Source organism: Osmerus eperlanus, chromosome 17 (genome assembly GCF_963692335.1).
Source record: "Osmerus eperlanus chromosome 17, fOsmEpe2.1, whole genome shotgun sequence".
NCBI classification, from domain to species: Eukaryota; Metazoa; Chordata; class Actinopteri; order Osmeriformes; family Osmeridae; genus Osmerus; species Osmerus eperlanus.
The window spans coordinates 14,521,762-14,538,550 of record NC_085034.1 but is presented as its reverse complement, the minus strand read 5'-3'; the positions used below and the strand labels follow the sequence as shown (position 1 = coordinate 14,538,550).

The window sequence follows — 16,789 nt, the reverse complement described above, 5'->3', positions numbered from 1 at the left end:
TTAGGATATTGTTTAGCTCTTAGTATTAGACTTTTTAAATTGTATTCATTCTACCTTTTCTACTTAAAAAAAATTAAGATCTGTATGTTTATTGTTTGCATCTTCCTGCCACAGTAAATTCTTTGTTTGTGTTAACTTACATGGCAATAAAAACCTATTCTGATTCTGATGCAGCCTAAGAAAATGCAATTCGACTATTGTGTGTAGCAACAATGAAACTAAATTTAAAACTGAAACAAAACTACAAGTCATCTATTATAAATCAAATCTATAAAAGCAAAATGTGAAAACTTTAACGTTATATTTGAGGGAATTCCCATGGTAGTCTTCCCCCAAAAATGGGGACATCAGCAGCATAGATACACGTTTTGGGTGCGCTCATTCTGCCCGGTGAGAGGGGGCAGAGCAGAGAAATGTGATCCTCCCCTTATAGTTCAGCAAGTGAAGTGGAATAGTACGTTCCAGACCGAATACATTGAGCTCGTTGAGCGGACAATTGCAGCGAGTATCCCCATCAGTACCACCGCTGCACGTCAAGCCCCGGCGCTTCGACCACACTGGCCTCTTCACAAAACAAACGGCATCATCCGTAGTCTCGTTAGCCATGAAACAGAACCTGCTCGAACTCATGAGGATGAGCAGAATATGCCGGATGGTCCTTGCCACTTGTTTGGGATCTTTTATTCTGGTCATCTTTTATTTCCAAAGTATGTTCCAGCCAGGTAGGTCCGATGTATGAAATCCTCTAGCGCTGTGCCCTCGTGTGTTGTTATGACACGTTGACATCGATGTATTTGCTGTTTATTAATGCAGATCAGAACCTAATCAATAATGAATAAGTAACCTATCGTGTGAACGCCATATCTTGTGGTCGAAATGGTTAAATATGTGCCAATGTGTGTTGAATTGACGATAACCTTATTGTAGGTGAGACACGTTCACACAGTTAAGCCATTGATTGTTTAGTTTAACCATTTGCGCAGTATTTTGGGAAAAGCACTCTGCTCTGTGTTTGGTGTCACTATAGCGGTTTAAATGTTTTCGCGTACCGAATATGACAAGCGGCTGTGGAAGTCGGGGCGTTCTCCCTTTCCCCCCTCTCCCTGTGGATGCTTTTTGTCTACAATCGGCGGCAGGAATGGACTGTGCCACGGCTCAGTGCGAGAGGTCTGGCTGTACAGTGGACGCTCTGTACGTCTGAATCAAAGAGCCCTCGGTTTAGACACGCGATATTTCACTGTACAAACATCAATTTCCCAATATTGCCTTACAACAGGTTTACTGTAACACACAATCATCTCTGCGCAGCTGTGTAGAGCTTAGAAATTATTCCAGTGACCTACTGGTTCATTAGTAGCTCAATGTCCAGATCAAAGAGCATGCAGGCTAAATAAAATAACCAGTTCAGCAATACAGAGGCCTAATGTAGGCATTTATGTATGAAGAGAAACTGAAAAAAAAACACGCATTGTGTTGATCATATTGTCTAGCAGTCTGTCGAATTTCCCATTTTCGGTGTGTCAGTCACTGTCGTTGAACCCACTAGAGCAATGGAATGTATCATGCTCGGTGACTGGTCCGGGAGAGACAGTTTTTTTGGAAAAGCGGTTGAGTCTGACCTAGGTTGCATCAGATTGAGCGGATTTGCTTTGAGAATGTGAAAGGTGTAGGATTTTGCTAAATACAAAACATTGGCGTAGCCTATAGAGGTAGGGGTCTGTCCCGGTGGTGTGGCGGCCGATGTTCAAATAAAAAGACCAGTCCACTGCACAAGCTCTTACAAAGTTAGGAAACACCCCTGTTGATATTTTATTGCACTTCGGTGTTTGTGTTCATGTATATTTAGTGTAGTTTTTTTTTCACTTTTTCTTTCTTCTCCCTCCTGGTCGCAATCTCTCTCTCCCACCCCCTCACACACACACACACACACTTGCTCTCTCTTAAACACACGCAGTCCCATTACGCTGGGTTTGACATACACACTCAGTTATGGTCTTCCAGAGCACACACTCTTCATTCTCCATAGCCTCAGATACGGTTGAGGGAACAAACTCTTCAGTTGGTGTTTGTTAGTTGGGTTCTCCCTCTTCTTAGCTTCCATAAGCTGTGCGTAGACGTCAAATGGAAGCTATTCAAGTCAAATGGGGAAGTGGTTTGCGGTTTTGGCAGATCAGGGTGTGCAACATTTGTGCTGTTGTGTTGTGTTGGTGTTTAGGTTTGTGCACAGGCCTCTCTTGGGGTGGTGATGGAGGTGGTGGGGGGTGGGGGAGGGGGCTTGCCCTGTTAACTCTTATTCTACTTGTCTGAGAACGATCCCACAGCCCAAGTTAAAGTTTAAAGGTTTTGTCAGTACTGTCTGCTTGGATCTGTCAGACTGGCTGCTCATTGCAAGGCCTTTAATGGAGGAATTTAGCTCTGGGATTACAGCAACAGTTAATATGTCAGGGTAAAGGTACAAGGTACAATACGTTTTGTCCCTTATAAACATGGTGTGTTAGCTAATGAGGCCCTCTGAGAGTTGGTTAGCAACAGATAGCTCAGTTTTTGGAGCTGCCCGCTACTTTCCATCCAATTATGTTCCAGCAATGCTTTTTCAGCCAATTGTGTTCGGCGAGGCGGGCCTTCCTCCTGGGCTTATTTTGTGAACCTACTCTCAATAAAACTTGAGCTGGAGGAAAGCAGGGAAGTTCAGACAAGAAGTGGGGGTGCCGTTTCTTAAATTTCAATTTGTTTTAGAACGTTATCTATTGCAGCTTTAACCCTTGTGTTATCTTCGGGTCATTCTGACCCATCAGTCATTGTGACCCACCGTCGTATTGCGACAACTTTACTGCATACAAAAACAAAGTGAAGCATTTTCTTTTAACCATCGGGCTGTCTCAGACCCCCCACATCGCGAAGGTTAAAAGAAAATTAAACAAATTTGGTTTTGTATTGGGTAAAATTGGGTAAACACAACGATGGTTCGTTGTGAACCTTCGGGTCATGTGACCCGAAGGCAGCACAAGGGTTAATATTGTTTGTCTGAGAGATGCCTGGAGGGCTTAAGGAGATGGTGAGTGAATATGTGTGTGTGTGTATGCTCTTGCTGTGACTATTTTCAGCCAACCTCTTTTCACCTAGTCAGAAGACTGACCTATTTGTGCGCTCTGCCTTCAAAGTCACACACTCACATTTCACCTTCCTACAATGAACTTCTGCCCCCCATTCAGCTGACTGTGGCTGGTGACAGGCCCAACAGACCAGCCTACTGTGGAATACTATGAAATTATGTTGAGAAATATTACCACAATGATGGACGTCAGAGAAGAAAGGTAGAAGAAGGGGCTACGGTGAAACAGAGATTCACAGGTCTCAGGAAAAATTAGATGGCCAAGCATGGAATTTCTTTGAGAAGCTCGAAATTCCTCATGACTGCTAGTGTAAGTGCTATGTCAGAAAGAACTGATGCTCACTTTAAAGGGAACTGCTGAGTCACTGACTGTCAGCACCTCTTCTTGAACAAGAATGTCTACTTTGAGCGAGGAAAATACTTAGTTTCTTCTTTGTGTTTGGAGATGTTTGGGGGATGTTTTGATGTGGGACTTTTGAGTTTTTACCTCTTTCCTGCTCGTCTCTGTTCTCAAAACCACTATTCTTTGTGTTTATCATCATTAAAAAAACAATTTAAACAGGCTTTCGAAACAAAAGATGACCTAAAGAGATTGAATGAGAACTGTTCCGTTTTCTCGCACTCGCCTCTCAATTTCTCTCTCTGTCTCTTGCTTAACACTCCCCACTTTCCCAGCCCCATTGTCCCAATTCTCTTGTCACCATGTGATAGTGTGTGTGTGTGTGCTTCTGTGTGTTATGGGAACGTGTGTATCCCGGAAGTCCTATTTCGTATGATGTTACGGTTGATTGTTTTCCTCCACAGCTTGACTTACAAACCCAGGGGGGATGGGCTTCAAAACACAAACACACACTTGTTCTATGCCACCATGTGTGTTTTAAATATGTGTATTTCTTACATATGTAGAATCCCTCTCCATTAGGCTCAGTTTTGAGTGTAGGGTTGGGTATCGTTTGGATTTTTACAATTCCGATGCCGAACCGGTAAACAATTTCGATTCCTAAACGATTCCTATTCCTATTCTTGAAAAACTTAAAAATGACATCAAAGAAAGGCTCTTTGATAGTTTTTTTTTTAATTGCATTTTTTTGGGAAATTGAAACAATATATTCATGTTTTAAAGTAGCCTACTTAAATATATAATAAGTACACCTAAGTCACCTAACACGCAACTACAATAATTTAACACACTGTAAAATAAAACATTGTAAAAAAAAACAGAAACAATCTGGCAGCTGGGACGCCAGATTAAAGCCATTAAATGACATGAATCAACCGTAAAATTATTGTAATTTTCCTGTACCAAATTTACAAGATATATCTGTGATTACATTACAGGCTGTTCTTTGCTGGTAAATATGACTTTTGTTAATTGAACTTCTCTGTAAAGAAACTGCATATCTAATTTTAAATGTGTACTATTATCCTGAATAAACCAAATTTGCGGGGGGAAAAACGATTTGTAATTGTACAAACATATGTACGTTGTGTATGTTCACATTATAAACCCATGTTGCGACACGTTTTTTTTTTTACTTCAATGTAAAAATACAGCATTTTCAATAAATACAAATATTCAATAAAGCCAAAACAAGATATCATCAAACTAAGCTTAAACCTTTAACTCTGTAGCTTCTCAGCTTGCCGCGGGGCATTCTGGGTAACAGGAGTGTTGCCGCTACACAACTATCTAATCAACTTTCCTTCTTCCTACTCTGGAGTCTTTACATTTATTCATTTAGCAGACACTTTTATCCAAAGCAACTTCCAAGAGAGAGAGTTACTAAAACTGCATTGGTCAATGATCATAAACAACGAGATTGCCCCAAAAAGGCCTTTGCAGGCTATTGTAGTCTTTGATATTGACTGGTACATGCTGGGATTGCATGACGTCAACTACCCAAGCTCAGTTCACAATTCAAGGTTCCTATGTCTAAACCAAAGAAGTTATTAAGAAGTTAGTTGTCCGTGGGATGAAAGTAAATATCTGCAAAATAACTGTTAAAATAGCTTGTTTTGATAAAGTGAAATGATCTGTTTTAACAGAACAATTTGGTGAAAAAAACAAAATCTTAGTGTATTTTTAAGTAACGATATTTTGCAGTAATTTTAATGTAAATATATGAAATTACATTTTGCCATTGTCTTTCTATCTGTATTTCCTGTCATTCAGAAATACAGAAAAAGTACCCATGCGTGTACAATATTTTGAAGTTTAAAGGTGATATGACATGAAAACTTCACTTTAGGAGGTTATTTAACTGTAATATGATTTCCCCTAGCCTGCCTTTGGTCCCTCAGTGGCTAGAATTTTCGATAGGTGTAAACCAAGCCCTGGGTGTTCTTCTCCGCCTTTGAGAAAATGAAGGCTCAATTGCTCTGTTTGAAAATCTCCTCCTTGTGACGTCACAAGGTGTTTTTATCCTCGAGACATCATGGCTTGGAAACGAACGAAGCATTACATTTGCTCAGTTTGGATGTACAAAGGAAAACAAAAATCTTTTTACAGTTCCTTCATCCGAGCCTCTGAAGACCCAGTGTCTTAATTTTATTTTCTCTGGAAATGCGCCTACACAACTTCTGTTGTAGGCGCATTTGTTTTGTATGTCTGCGCCAAACACTTCAGCCACGACTGTTTCCTCAACTTGAGCTATTACAAAACTGGCATTGCTGAAATTAAATTCTAGATCAGTACTAACTCTCCTTCGTTCAGCTACTAAGCTCGGACAAGTAACTGATATAACTAATGCTATATCATTTTGTAGCTTTACTGTATATGGTTACCTAGCTTGCTACCCTTAGAATGTGGCTGTAACATTAGCTCTGCAGCTAACAGCTGAGTTACTGTCGCTAATGGAAAGGTAGATAGCATCAAGTATGTGTGTGAATACACATGCTGTAACGTGAGTGTTGTACACTTCTTTGTTATTTGGATAACCGTTCTGCTGTTGGTGTTATGGTGCGCGCAATATCCGCCTTTCCCCTCATTGAAATGACTGAGTGTTTACCTCTGCAAACCAGGGTTATCAGATGAGAATGGGCAAATTCGAGGCATCTTACAGCAACGGGGCTACAGCCATTGCGATACATCCATTGTAAACATTAGCGCATGGTGCCGCCCCTCCGCTCCTCATTAGCATTTAAAGCTACAGACACCAAAACAGCGCGTTCTGAGGAAAGCTCCTTGTGGGACGGCTAGTAGTGGCTGTAATTCTGCACCAAGGCTGAATTTCGGGAAAGAGACTTCTGATACAGTATTAGGGGACCACTAAGGCCTATATAAAAGAATCCAAAAACAGCATGTCATGTCACCTTTAACTCCTTTATTAAGCAGTTACAGTGTGGCCACATATTCTGACACATGTGCTGCTCCATTAAATATTTAGTTATTTCTTTACAGTACAATATGATTATTTAAAGTTTTAAATGTAGGTCTAGTGCAGGGGTATACAATTAGAAACCCAAAAGGTCCACTCACCAAATTTCCATTCAGTCCAGGGTCCGGAACAGTGATGGTTTATTTTTCTGGCCCTAGGCTTACCTCAGAGTTCTGGGGGTAATTTTGTTCAAAGTGTCTATGCTTTGTGTCATAGTGACGTTTCACATTACCACTTTTGACAAGGGCAACCGTCTCATTGCAGATTAAACACATCGGTTTTGTGCTCCCCACCGGCAGCACAAATGCATACTTGAAATTCGCGATTTTCTGAATCCACTTTTCACTTTTTGTTGGGTTTAGAGCACGGCATGATTTTTGCTCAGGAAGAAACAGCAGAAAATTGATTAGCCTGCGTGGTTGCGAATGACACACACAACCTGCGTGACCTACAGAGGTTGCGGCCAACATTGAGTGAGTTGTCATGGTAATTACAATTATTACAGCTCCTGATTGGACCTTTGGATTGGACACAGAAGATGGAAACCACATCTAGTAGGAACAAAATATAAGCTAGGCTATAGCGCGAAATCAAGAACCAATGAAAACTCGCTTGGATCATGACTAAATTAGAATGTTGATTTTGGCTTCAGTCCAAATTGTATTGCGTCTAGGTCCGGATCCAGACCGCGGTCCGCCTAATGAGTACCCCCGGTCTCGTGTAAGTTTTAGGTAGATTATTACAAATCTACTACTAGCAAAGCAAGTGTAATATGTTTACTAGCGATCACGTACAGTAATTGGTTATATGCTTTTACGTCCGTTTTGGTGAGCCCAGTGGGAAAATCTGGCATTTTAAAAGTAGCCTACATTTACGGTAGCTAGCTAACGGTAGACTACAAAGAAAGTGTGATATTTTTACGTCCGTTTCGGAGCGACAGAGGGAAAATATTTCAGTCAACACATTAAGTGGAACCGAAATGAGGAACCGAAATTTGCATTCTAATCCGACCCGAATCCTACCGGTTGCATAGGAACCGGTTCCATAATGGAACCGGGTTTCGGTACCCACCCTATTTAAGTGGCCTTGTGTTTAAATTAACTTTTGTCCAGGCGGCAGCCTAGGGCAACATCAAAGGGGGCCTAATCGTCTAATGATAGCCATCTGCTTGATGGTCTGGACTCTATTAGTTGGGAGGCCTGGCTTTGACACCGGTGGCACTGACACATGGTGGCGCGCATGCATACACACACACATACGACATCCAGTTACAGCCATTGAGTCAGTAACAACTGTTGAAATTCCATCAAAGGAGGACAATAAACACAGACTTGTTTCTGTTAGTCACAATAAACAGATAAAGTCTTCTACTCTAGAAACAGAAAGTGAGCCTACTCCCCCACCCTCCAGCCCAGCCCAGCCAATTTCCTGTGCCTCTCTGATGTCCTCTCATGGGCCTCGTCTGGTTAAGCCTTACTGCCTCAGGAGACAAAACACATACATATACACACACTTACCTATGGTATTACACATGGTGGTAAAAATGTATCTTTTCTCTGATGGCTAGCGGTTCTCTTCAGAAAACCCCAGAAATGCCAGAGTTTAAAGAGATGGTTTCTGTCTTCTAATGAACTGAGACACATTCTCTCTCTGGTCCTGGTGTCTGACCCAACTTCATGGCCCTTAGTGTATGAAGTTATAGCAGAAGACAACTGGGACTTGATTTGAGATGTTCAGGTGTTTGTGTTGCTGATTTATGGTTTTGATTCCTTAGACAGCTGTTTTAAAAAGCATGTGAGTAATGGGAGCACATGTCCTGACACAAACACACACTGTAGATGTAATTGGGTGAGAGGTGGTGGAAGTTTGTGTGTGTCTCAGTACAGACTGCCCAGATAAAGGGATGCCAGATGTTCTGATGGAAAGGTGGCGGCGAGAGAAGGGTGTGGGATGGGTTCTGTCTGTCTGACCTAACCAATCATTACCTCCTCGTTTTCCTCTCTGATAGAGGTGGGAATGGAGGGAGGAACGTTAATGAAGGAAAATGTCAGCCCTAAGCGGTGTTTTCAACCCGTTCACATCTGCTCACTACAGGCTCGTAAAAACGCATTGCAGCTCAATCAAATCTCAGTCAGATCTCTGACTGAAAACATTTACTGTCTTGGCTGTGTTTAATGGTGGTTTGTGTTGCAAATTTACTCTTGTGACAACACTACTTGACAGTTGTGTATGACCATACATCATACTGTAACTTGGTTTGCAGGTATTCAATTGGAATAGGATCTCAATTGTATTGTTACAAATTAAGCTGCATGTTTGCAAGAGACTCACTATCTGTTCTAATGACACTCACTCATTCCTTTAAAAGGAAGAGGTATGTCTAGAAGAAGAATTGTTGCCACCTTTTCTGACTTCCATCTCACATCTGGCTGGTTTGTGGTTGTCTGTCAACATGTGTGTATTTGTCTGTGAGTGCTTGTCTGTCTGTTCCGTGGGTCTGTGAGTGTTTGTGGTTAACGTCTGTGTGTGACAGTGGGGGTGTTTTGTGGTTTGCCAGATTTGTCAGGCAGAGCAGTGAGTAGGTTGTCTCCGCACGTGCACGTGTGCAGACACACACCCCTCTCCAGATAGGAATGTAATCACTCGGCTGAAGCCAATAAATATTGATTTTATATTCTTGTCCCCAGAACGGTGAGCTGGTCGCTAGAGCAGGAGCACTGGACAACCACATTTTGACATTATTGACAGCTGCGCAGCGCAGCGTAGGGGAGAGGGGGGTGGGGGGGGGGAGGAGAGGGGCCTAGGGCATCTTTGGGCGGTGATAGAAGGGTTCTTACTCTCTGCTTCTGAGTCTCACTGCTATTATTTACCTCAAGAGTACTCAGGATCCAAATGGGTGTGTGACTATACAAGTGTGTTTTCCCTAGGATTTTTTTCAGGAAGGGCGGTAGATCAACATTTTGCCTACCATACATTTTCAGTGGTAGTCACGTGACAGGCCTTGCGTCAGTGTGAGATACCTGGCGGCGCGAACAGGTAGCCTAGCTAGAGAAGCGAACCCTATTATATGAGTTTATTAGGACATTTGTGACGAGCAACGTCAGTATGTTGACAATCAAAACGAAACTAGCAAGCATAACACAGCTAGCACAGTATATTCAAGGAAGTGAATGCAGTGTGTGTGTGTCTATGGACTTTAGTGTGTGAAGGAAGTGAATGATAGTTTTAATGAAGTGGAGGAAGGCGTTTAGACTTGACCAGTGTTGGGGAGTAACAGGATACTTGTACCGGCGTTGTATTCAGAATACAAATTATGAGTAACTGTTTTCCGTTACAGTTACAATTTAAATAGTTGGTATTTAGAATACAGTTACATTGTTGAAATCAATGGATTACATTACGATACTTATCTTATCTGAGTTTATTCATTCTCGAAATAAATTAAGGCAACTCCATGCATTTCCCAGAACTTCTATCTGGTGGTTTCTACAATGTACGAACACAACTACATCTATTGCTTCCATGTCATTGCCTCTCGTTCTTTCCTTCTGCAATGCTATTGGCTAAGCCAATGCATAGCCACCACATGCACGGGGGATGCAAACTCACATACCATGGTTGGCCAAAGCATGCCTCTCATCCACTCTCAAGTAGTTATTCAGAGACACGTACGAGAGTTCTCCTTACGAGCATGTTCAGGAGACGCACGTAAGAAATAACGATGGTTCGTTATTTTGCTCGTAGAGAACCCTTGTAACAACTAAGATCCATTGTTATCGGGAAACGCAGTTTTTAGTAAGTAGGATTTGATGGCCGCATTCCTACAATTATAAAATGCAATTCAATGTGGAAGTCATCCAAGTATTCAGAATACTGTAACACTCACCCCAGTGCTGCAGCGTTGAATAAGGAGGCGATGACTGGCTTGCGACTTCTGTGCATTTATTTAGGGAACACAGCTCAACTCCGGTCACTGTTGGGTGGAACGGTAAACTGAATTCACGGTTCGGTTCATACCGCGGTTCAGACATCACGGTTCGGTACGAGTTCGGTATAACGGAGGGAAAAGCAAAACAAACCAGATTCCTCTACGAGTGAATACTGCGCATTGAAGATGACATGTAAATTCTGATTGCATCAGTAATTGTTTTGGCCCTATTTGTATGTGTATCTAATGGCTGGTTAAGCACTGTAAGGGGTGATGGCATTGGATATTTTTAGTCATTTAGCACACGCCAGATGCGTTATATGCGTTAGCATGTTAGATGTATTTCCACTCACATACCCCACAACCAGTGACGTGCGGTGATGTCAGTAAGAGGCTAGGCACTTGAATGGGAAAATGTGTCCAAACTTTTGACTGGTACTGTACATGTTGAAGAATACAGGATTGAAGTGCGCAAGTGAGTTTTTTGCTTGTTGTCCGCAGTGAACGGCCAGTAAAAGCACTGCTTATTCAAAAAAAATATTTGATTATGCGTAACTGCTACATTCGTCATCGTAACGTCTAAACAATTAGAATAACACACATATTGCATATATAAATCACAAGAATAAACAGTAAAAATACAAGTTTATTAAATAAAATTATTTAATAAAAAATGTACGTTTTAATTTTGGCAGGGTAGGCAGTGCCTACCTTGCCTACCCAGACTGCACGTCACTGCCCACAACTGCTGAACAACGCAGACACACAGTGCTTGTCTTATCCACCACTCTATTGCCTGTCCTACTGTAACTGAATGGGAAACCGAACTTGCAATCTTAAAAAGGCCGACGGGTCCTCTATCTCTCGTGGGTCGCCACCCCTCGCCCTTGGTGCTGCTAGCTAGCCTATCTCTGACTCACGGCGGCGCCAAACAGAGCTTCAGAGCTACAGATTAGATGTCCCTAAAGAACACGAGTATCTAACAGTAGTTCCCGTTACATTAATTAATTTGCACGCAAGTTTTATTTATTTTTATACTGTGTATTCTCCGTGTAATTTCATGCACCGAACCGTGACGCCAGTACCGTACGGTTCGGTACGAATACATGTACCATTCCACCCCTACTCGACTCTCTCTGGCTACTGGGAAAACATGTAAAACCTGCCTCTAGTAGGGCAGGCCTTCCACTATCTGTCTCTCACTCTTTCACAGTAGCCTTCATTAATTCCATTGTTTATTTCTATCTTTCTTTTTTTTCCTTATTCTCAGGAGAATGATCTTGACTCTCATTCAGTCTCGCCCTCCATGTTTTTCTTCTCCCTCTCGCTGGGATATTTGTTGAGCGTCTGTGTGCCTGGTTGTTCTGCCAGCGTCGCTGGCTCGGCGCTGCGTAGAGCTGGGCACTATCGCAAGTCTGTGAGCCCTGACTGTGGAGTTTTAGGGCAGATGCCCAGATGCCGCCCTGGATGGGAATTTTGGATCCCTCTGATCCCTCAGCGTACGGGTGTTGGACGGTGCACCCCGACGCAAATGTCTGAGGAACAAATAAACGCCTCCTGACTGAGAAAAAGGGTGTAAAGGGTACACAGATACACAGTACAGCTCAGATACACAGGGTGTAAACGCGCACAGACACGCACACAGTCCCACCTTGTCTCATGACTGTTGTGTCTGTATTATGTCTGGACAGGTCACCTCAGGCCACGTGAGAGAGAGAGGAGACGGAGAAAGAGAGGAGGAGAGAGAGAGAAGGGAGAGAGATAAGATAACATAAAGAGAGAAGAGAGAGCAGAGAGGAGAGACAGAAGGGAAAGAGCAAAGAGAGAGGAAGGAGAAGGGAGAGAGAGAAGAGACAGAGAGGAGAGAGAGCAAAGAGAAAAAGGAAAGAAAAGGTAGAGAGAGCAAAGAGAGAGAGGTGAGAAGAGAGAGAGAAGATGACAGGAAGGAGATTTGCTTGGTCAAGGACAACGTTAAGATATTCTTTCCCCTCCTCTGTCCCTCATGTCATCCCTCCGTCAATGTTTGAGATGTAGAGCATCAATGAGACCAGCTGTTAGCAAGCAGAAGAGCAAGGAGAGCCCTTGTCACCTTCTGTAGGCCTACAGAAGACATACCATCATTCTTGTGCGCATTCTCGTGTGTGTGTACGTGTGATGTTGATCTTTCCGTTACTGTCGGGTTCGATGAGTCCCCAAAGTTTCTGATTATAAGATATTAATGAGCATGGCTTGCTGGATCCAGGGGGGTGCAGGGGTGGGCTAGCTTTTATATTTTCGGTAAATATAAAAATATGAGTTCAACGTAATGTTTATGTTACATAAAGATAAAAAAAACTATTTTGCGCTCAAATTATTGCCAAAATGATTTGTTCGTCGCTGTGTGCGCTCGCATCAAGTGTGGAGGTCCCTATCTATCATCACATTTAACCTAGACTACGTCCTAGGTTTGGGATAAGCCCCAAATGTTTACAACATCTGGCTCCATGCTTGATTAACACTTGGATCGTTAAGCAGTCTCAAATATGGTATCAATATAAAAAATAATACGATCCCTTTCCGTAATCATGATACCCCCCAGAAATGTTCACTGCACCCCCAGTCAAAGCAGGCTGCATCCGGACCTGTTTCTGAGGAGTGTGTATCAGCTACCTGCAGACGGAGGGAGCGGGGGAAGTAAGTGGAAGAGAGGAGAGGGAGAGAAAACAAGTATCAAGGATGATGGACGGCCGAGGGTAGATGAGATGGTGATGGAAGTGAGGTGATGGAAGAGAAAGACAACACCTCCCACCGCAAGCATGCTGAACAGGCAGGGGTCCGTCCGTTCCTGTGGAAACAAAGGAAGGGTAGTAGGGGACAGTGATGTGGGGTGGGGGCATCTGGTAAGTACTTGTAGTCATATGCCATCAACACCATTCAAAAGCAATCGGAGTCTCTCACTCTCTCTCTGAATCGGTGACAGGGCGGAGAAGGCATCCCACCAGAGGGAAGTACACATAACTCTCATTCTGGGGCCAGTGTGTATCAATTTCCAACAAATCCCCTTCCAGTGTCACGGTCACAGATGCCATGGATCAAGGTGTGTGACATTAGAAATTCTTTAAAATCCTCTTCGTCTTTCTTCATGACCTCTTCTGAAGTTTCTTTCAGGGTTGACTGAAACACATATACACACACAGGGGGCTATAATTTACCCTTCTGTCTATTTTAGAACAACTCAGTCTTTGGATGCACGCTATAATTTTGTGGTGCATGAGTTGCAGCGCTGCAAGATATAGCATAATCAGAGGTTTTTGAGCTGGCACAAAGGATGAAGATGCTGACCATAACAATACAAACAACCCCCTTGTTTGTGTCCCTCGAAAATGGTACAATCCAGATGTCAAGTTTAGGTCCTGGGATTTTCTGTGCTTACATTTGAATGATGTCTTTTTAAGATAGTATATATAGACATATTCTAATTATATTCATGAGTCTTTGGGCTCGACATAAGTAAAACATGTTTTTTCTCTCTTTGGCAACGGTTGATTACGTTTTAGGTGCGGACAGGAAACAGGAGATGAAAACAATGACCCAACTGAATCCCGAAGACTTCCTGTTTAGACCAGGACAGGACCATGTGCCATTCTGTCATAGACGTATGTGTGCTGACTGGTTACGCTTCCTCTCTGTGTGCCTGCACATTGCTTGGATTGTTGTATGTGAAGTACGGGCAGCTGAACATTATGGCTCAGACATGCTGGATATGGTCAGGCTAGGCTCTGGGTCAGAATAACTGCTGTGTTTTTTTAGCACTGACCTTGTGTTGATGTGGGCTTGTCGGGATTCTTGGCAAACATTGCAAAGAGCACAGACGAAATAGAAGAAAAATGGTGACAGTGACGGAGAGAGGAAGGTCTGGGATGGTAAATTTAAGAATTCAAAGAGGAATTGAAAATGTAACAAAGAGGTGTAGGATTTAGTTGCTCAATTGCACACATTTTGGCGATAATTTGTTTAAATGTAAACAGAGAATGTAAGTAAGGCAGCAGACGCTCTATTGAGGCAGGCAGCATAAGAAACTAGAGAGGGTACAATTTCTGGGGAAATTGTAGGGTGTGCTTGCTTGCGTCGGTTGCACAGGGGTCCGTTTTTGAATGACATTTTTACAACTGATATTTCTGTATATTTTATATAAAAATGCATACTTATTATTTATAAAGATGACATAGATTTAAAAGCATTTTTTTTTTGCTGCTCATTTACAACTGAAAATACGAGTGAAGTGTAGAATGAAATAGATGTCTTCTCATTTCCCCTGCAAGAGGCAGCCTCATCGTTGAAACAAAACGAATAAATTGGGCAGACCGGTGTAAAAATTGACCTAATCTCTATGACTTAAACGTCATTTTAAGTTTTTCCCTTCTCATGATATTTTCAGGCATTTAGCCTACTCATTGCATTCATTCATTAATAAAGAACCCCCTTTGAAGATTATTCTACGATGTTGCCCGGCAGTAGAAGATGGAATCGCGATTCAAACAGTACCATCTGCTAACGGAAAATATGCCCCCCAAAACGTAAATAAGCTTGACATTTATTTAGTGGAAAATCGCTCATTCATAAAAAGCTCACTGGTAGCGATCATTGTCAGTAACAACGCAAAATGCGATATAGCCCTGTGTGGAGAAGCTGCCCCGGTAAATTGTACTACTACGGCACAGTACTAGACTACTGCTGTGTTCGTCTTGGTAGCGATTGCGTTGGTTGAATTGGATTTAACGTTCCGTTACGCTCCTGTTTCGCCCGCGAGACAAAAATGCTGCCTCCCCCTCCCTCAGTTACGACGCACTAAATTCTAACAAATATATTTTTTAGACGCTACACATGTTATACATCGTTGGAAAGCTACGATTCTTGTGCTTCCATTGAAATAAACCAATTCAAGATCAAGTCGCAATAGCAAGCAAAGTCAACGTCTTTTTCCGGTGAACATTCCTTCAACAATGCCAAAGAAAAAAGTTGTACTCACCCTAAGTTGTTCAAATAGGTCCAGGTGTGCAAATCATGCCATCAAAACTTGATCTGCGTAAGTCCCAAGGGTTCAAAGTATCTAACCATGTAAAGTAATTCGTCCAAATACAATGTTTTACGTTCATGAATAGCCATTATCCTTTGTTTCATTATGCAAGTTAGCCGACGGAAGAAACAACTTGTTCACATAAAAGTGTTATTTTCTCCGGTTAGCAACGGAGTATTTACAAAATGAAGGTATCAAAATGTCCGTTGAACCCTCCCCTTTTGATTGACACCTTGTTCGACCCAATAGGAGCTTCCATGCCCCGTTGACAGCCCTCTAAAGCCAACTAGGTCTGTGCGTCCTGCCCCCCCCCCCCCCCCCCCCCACTCGTTCTAAACAAATTTCTCGAACTGGCTTCGACTGGCTCTGAAATTAGCTCGTTAGCCTTGTAGCTGACAGCTAGCTGAAAATGCCAATACCTCATTTGTATGCGTCTGTGGAGCCTTCAAAATAAAAGTCGATTGCGCAATATGGTTGACAGAATCAGTGTTCTTTGTGCGCCAATCCTTGGAATCAGATAAAGCACTCCAATGTGTTCATGCTTCAGTTTTTGTGTTTCAGTATTACTAATTAGGGATTTAGCTATTATATATGATAGTTCTAAGTACCACCTTTCATTAGAGATAACAATTATGAAAAATAATACCTTTTTATTTGACCTTGACCTTGGTTACAAAGGGTCATTTTGGAGTCTCCAAAAGACCCTTTTAGAAAATTCCTGGATGTACTCTTATAAAAACGTGTCAAATATGAATATATTGTGGTATTATGTTTGACTTTTGATTTGAATTGGGTAAGGCTTCAACCTGTGGTCCAATTTAGTCTTCCAGATAATACCTACCACCTCTAGGCCTCTTAAGGCCTCTGTTTTCAAAACAAAATCTAGGCGGAAATAGAAATTTTCACTTTCCTTGTGTTCAAGCTTCTATTACTCAACACTAGAAGGACTGACAGGGGTCCTGACAACAGGGGACATAACTTCAGAGTGTCAGCTTTCAAAAGAGATCATTTACATGCATGTACTCCAAATGGTTCAAGAACAGCTTCCAATTTACTTTGGGTATGCTGTTTAGGCGTTTTCAGGCAAATTTAACAGGAACATGAAAAGGTTAAACTGAAATTAATTATTTTCATTGACAACGTTTAGGCTGTGGCAATGAAGTTCAGGTTAGTAGTTAGATAGACTTTTGATTTAAGTAAGGGGAGTGCCGAACATGTTCTGTCGCCGTTTGACTTCCTACAGCTGTGTAGATGTTTTTGTAGTGTCTCGCGTAGGCTACAGCGTTGCAGTGAGCAACACTGGTTTGAAACCACAG

At 42.2% G+C, this 16,789-nt stretch overlaps 1 protein-coding gene across 2 annotated transcripts in view; it reads left to right on the top strand.

The window, feature by feature from the left end:
* Positions 1 to 478: 478 nt before the first annotated feature.
* Positions 479 to 16,789, top strand: part of chst11 (carbohydrate (chondroitin 4) sulfotransferase 11) — an 83,444-nt gene continuing 67,133 nt past the window's right edge. The window contains exon 1 of one of the 2 annotated variants that reach the window (XM_062482879.1): positions 479 to 722. In XM_062482879.1, coding sequence (XP_062338863.1) covers positions 605 to 722 — 118 coding nt within the window. In that variant the 5' untranslated portion in view covers positions 479 to 604. The remainder of the gene's footprint in view (positions 723 to 16,789) is intronic. The other variant, XM_062482880.1, reaches the window with a different exon arrangement.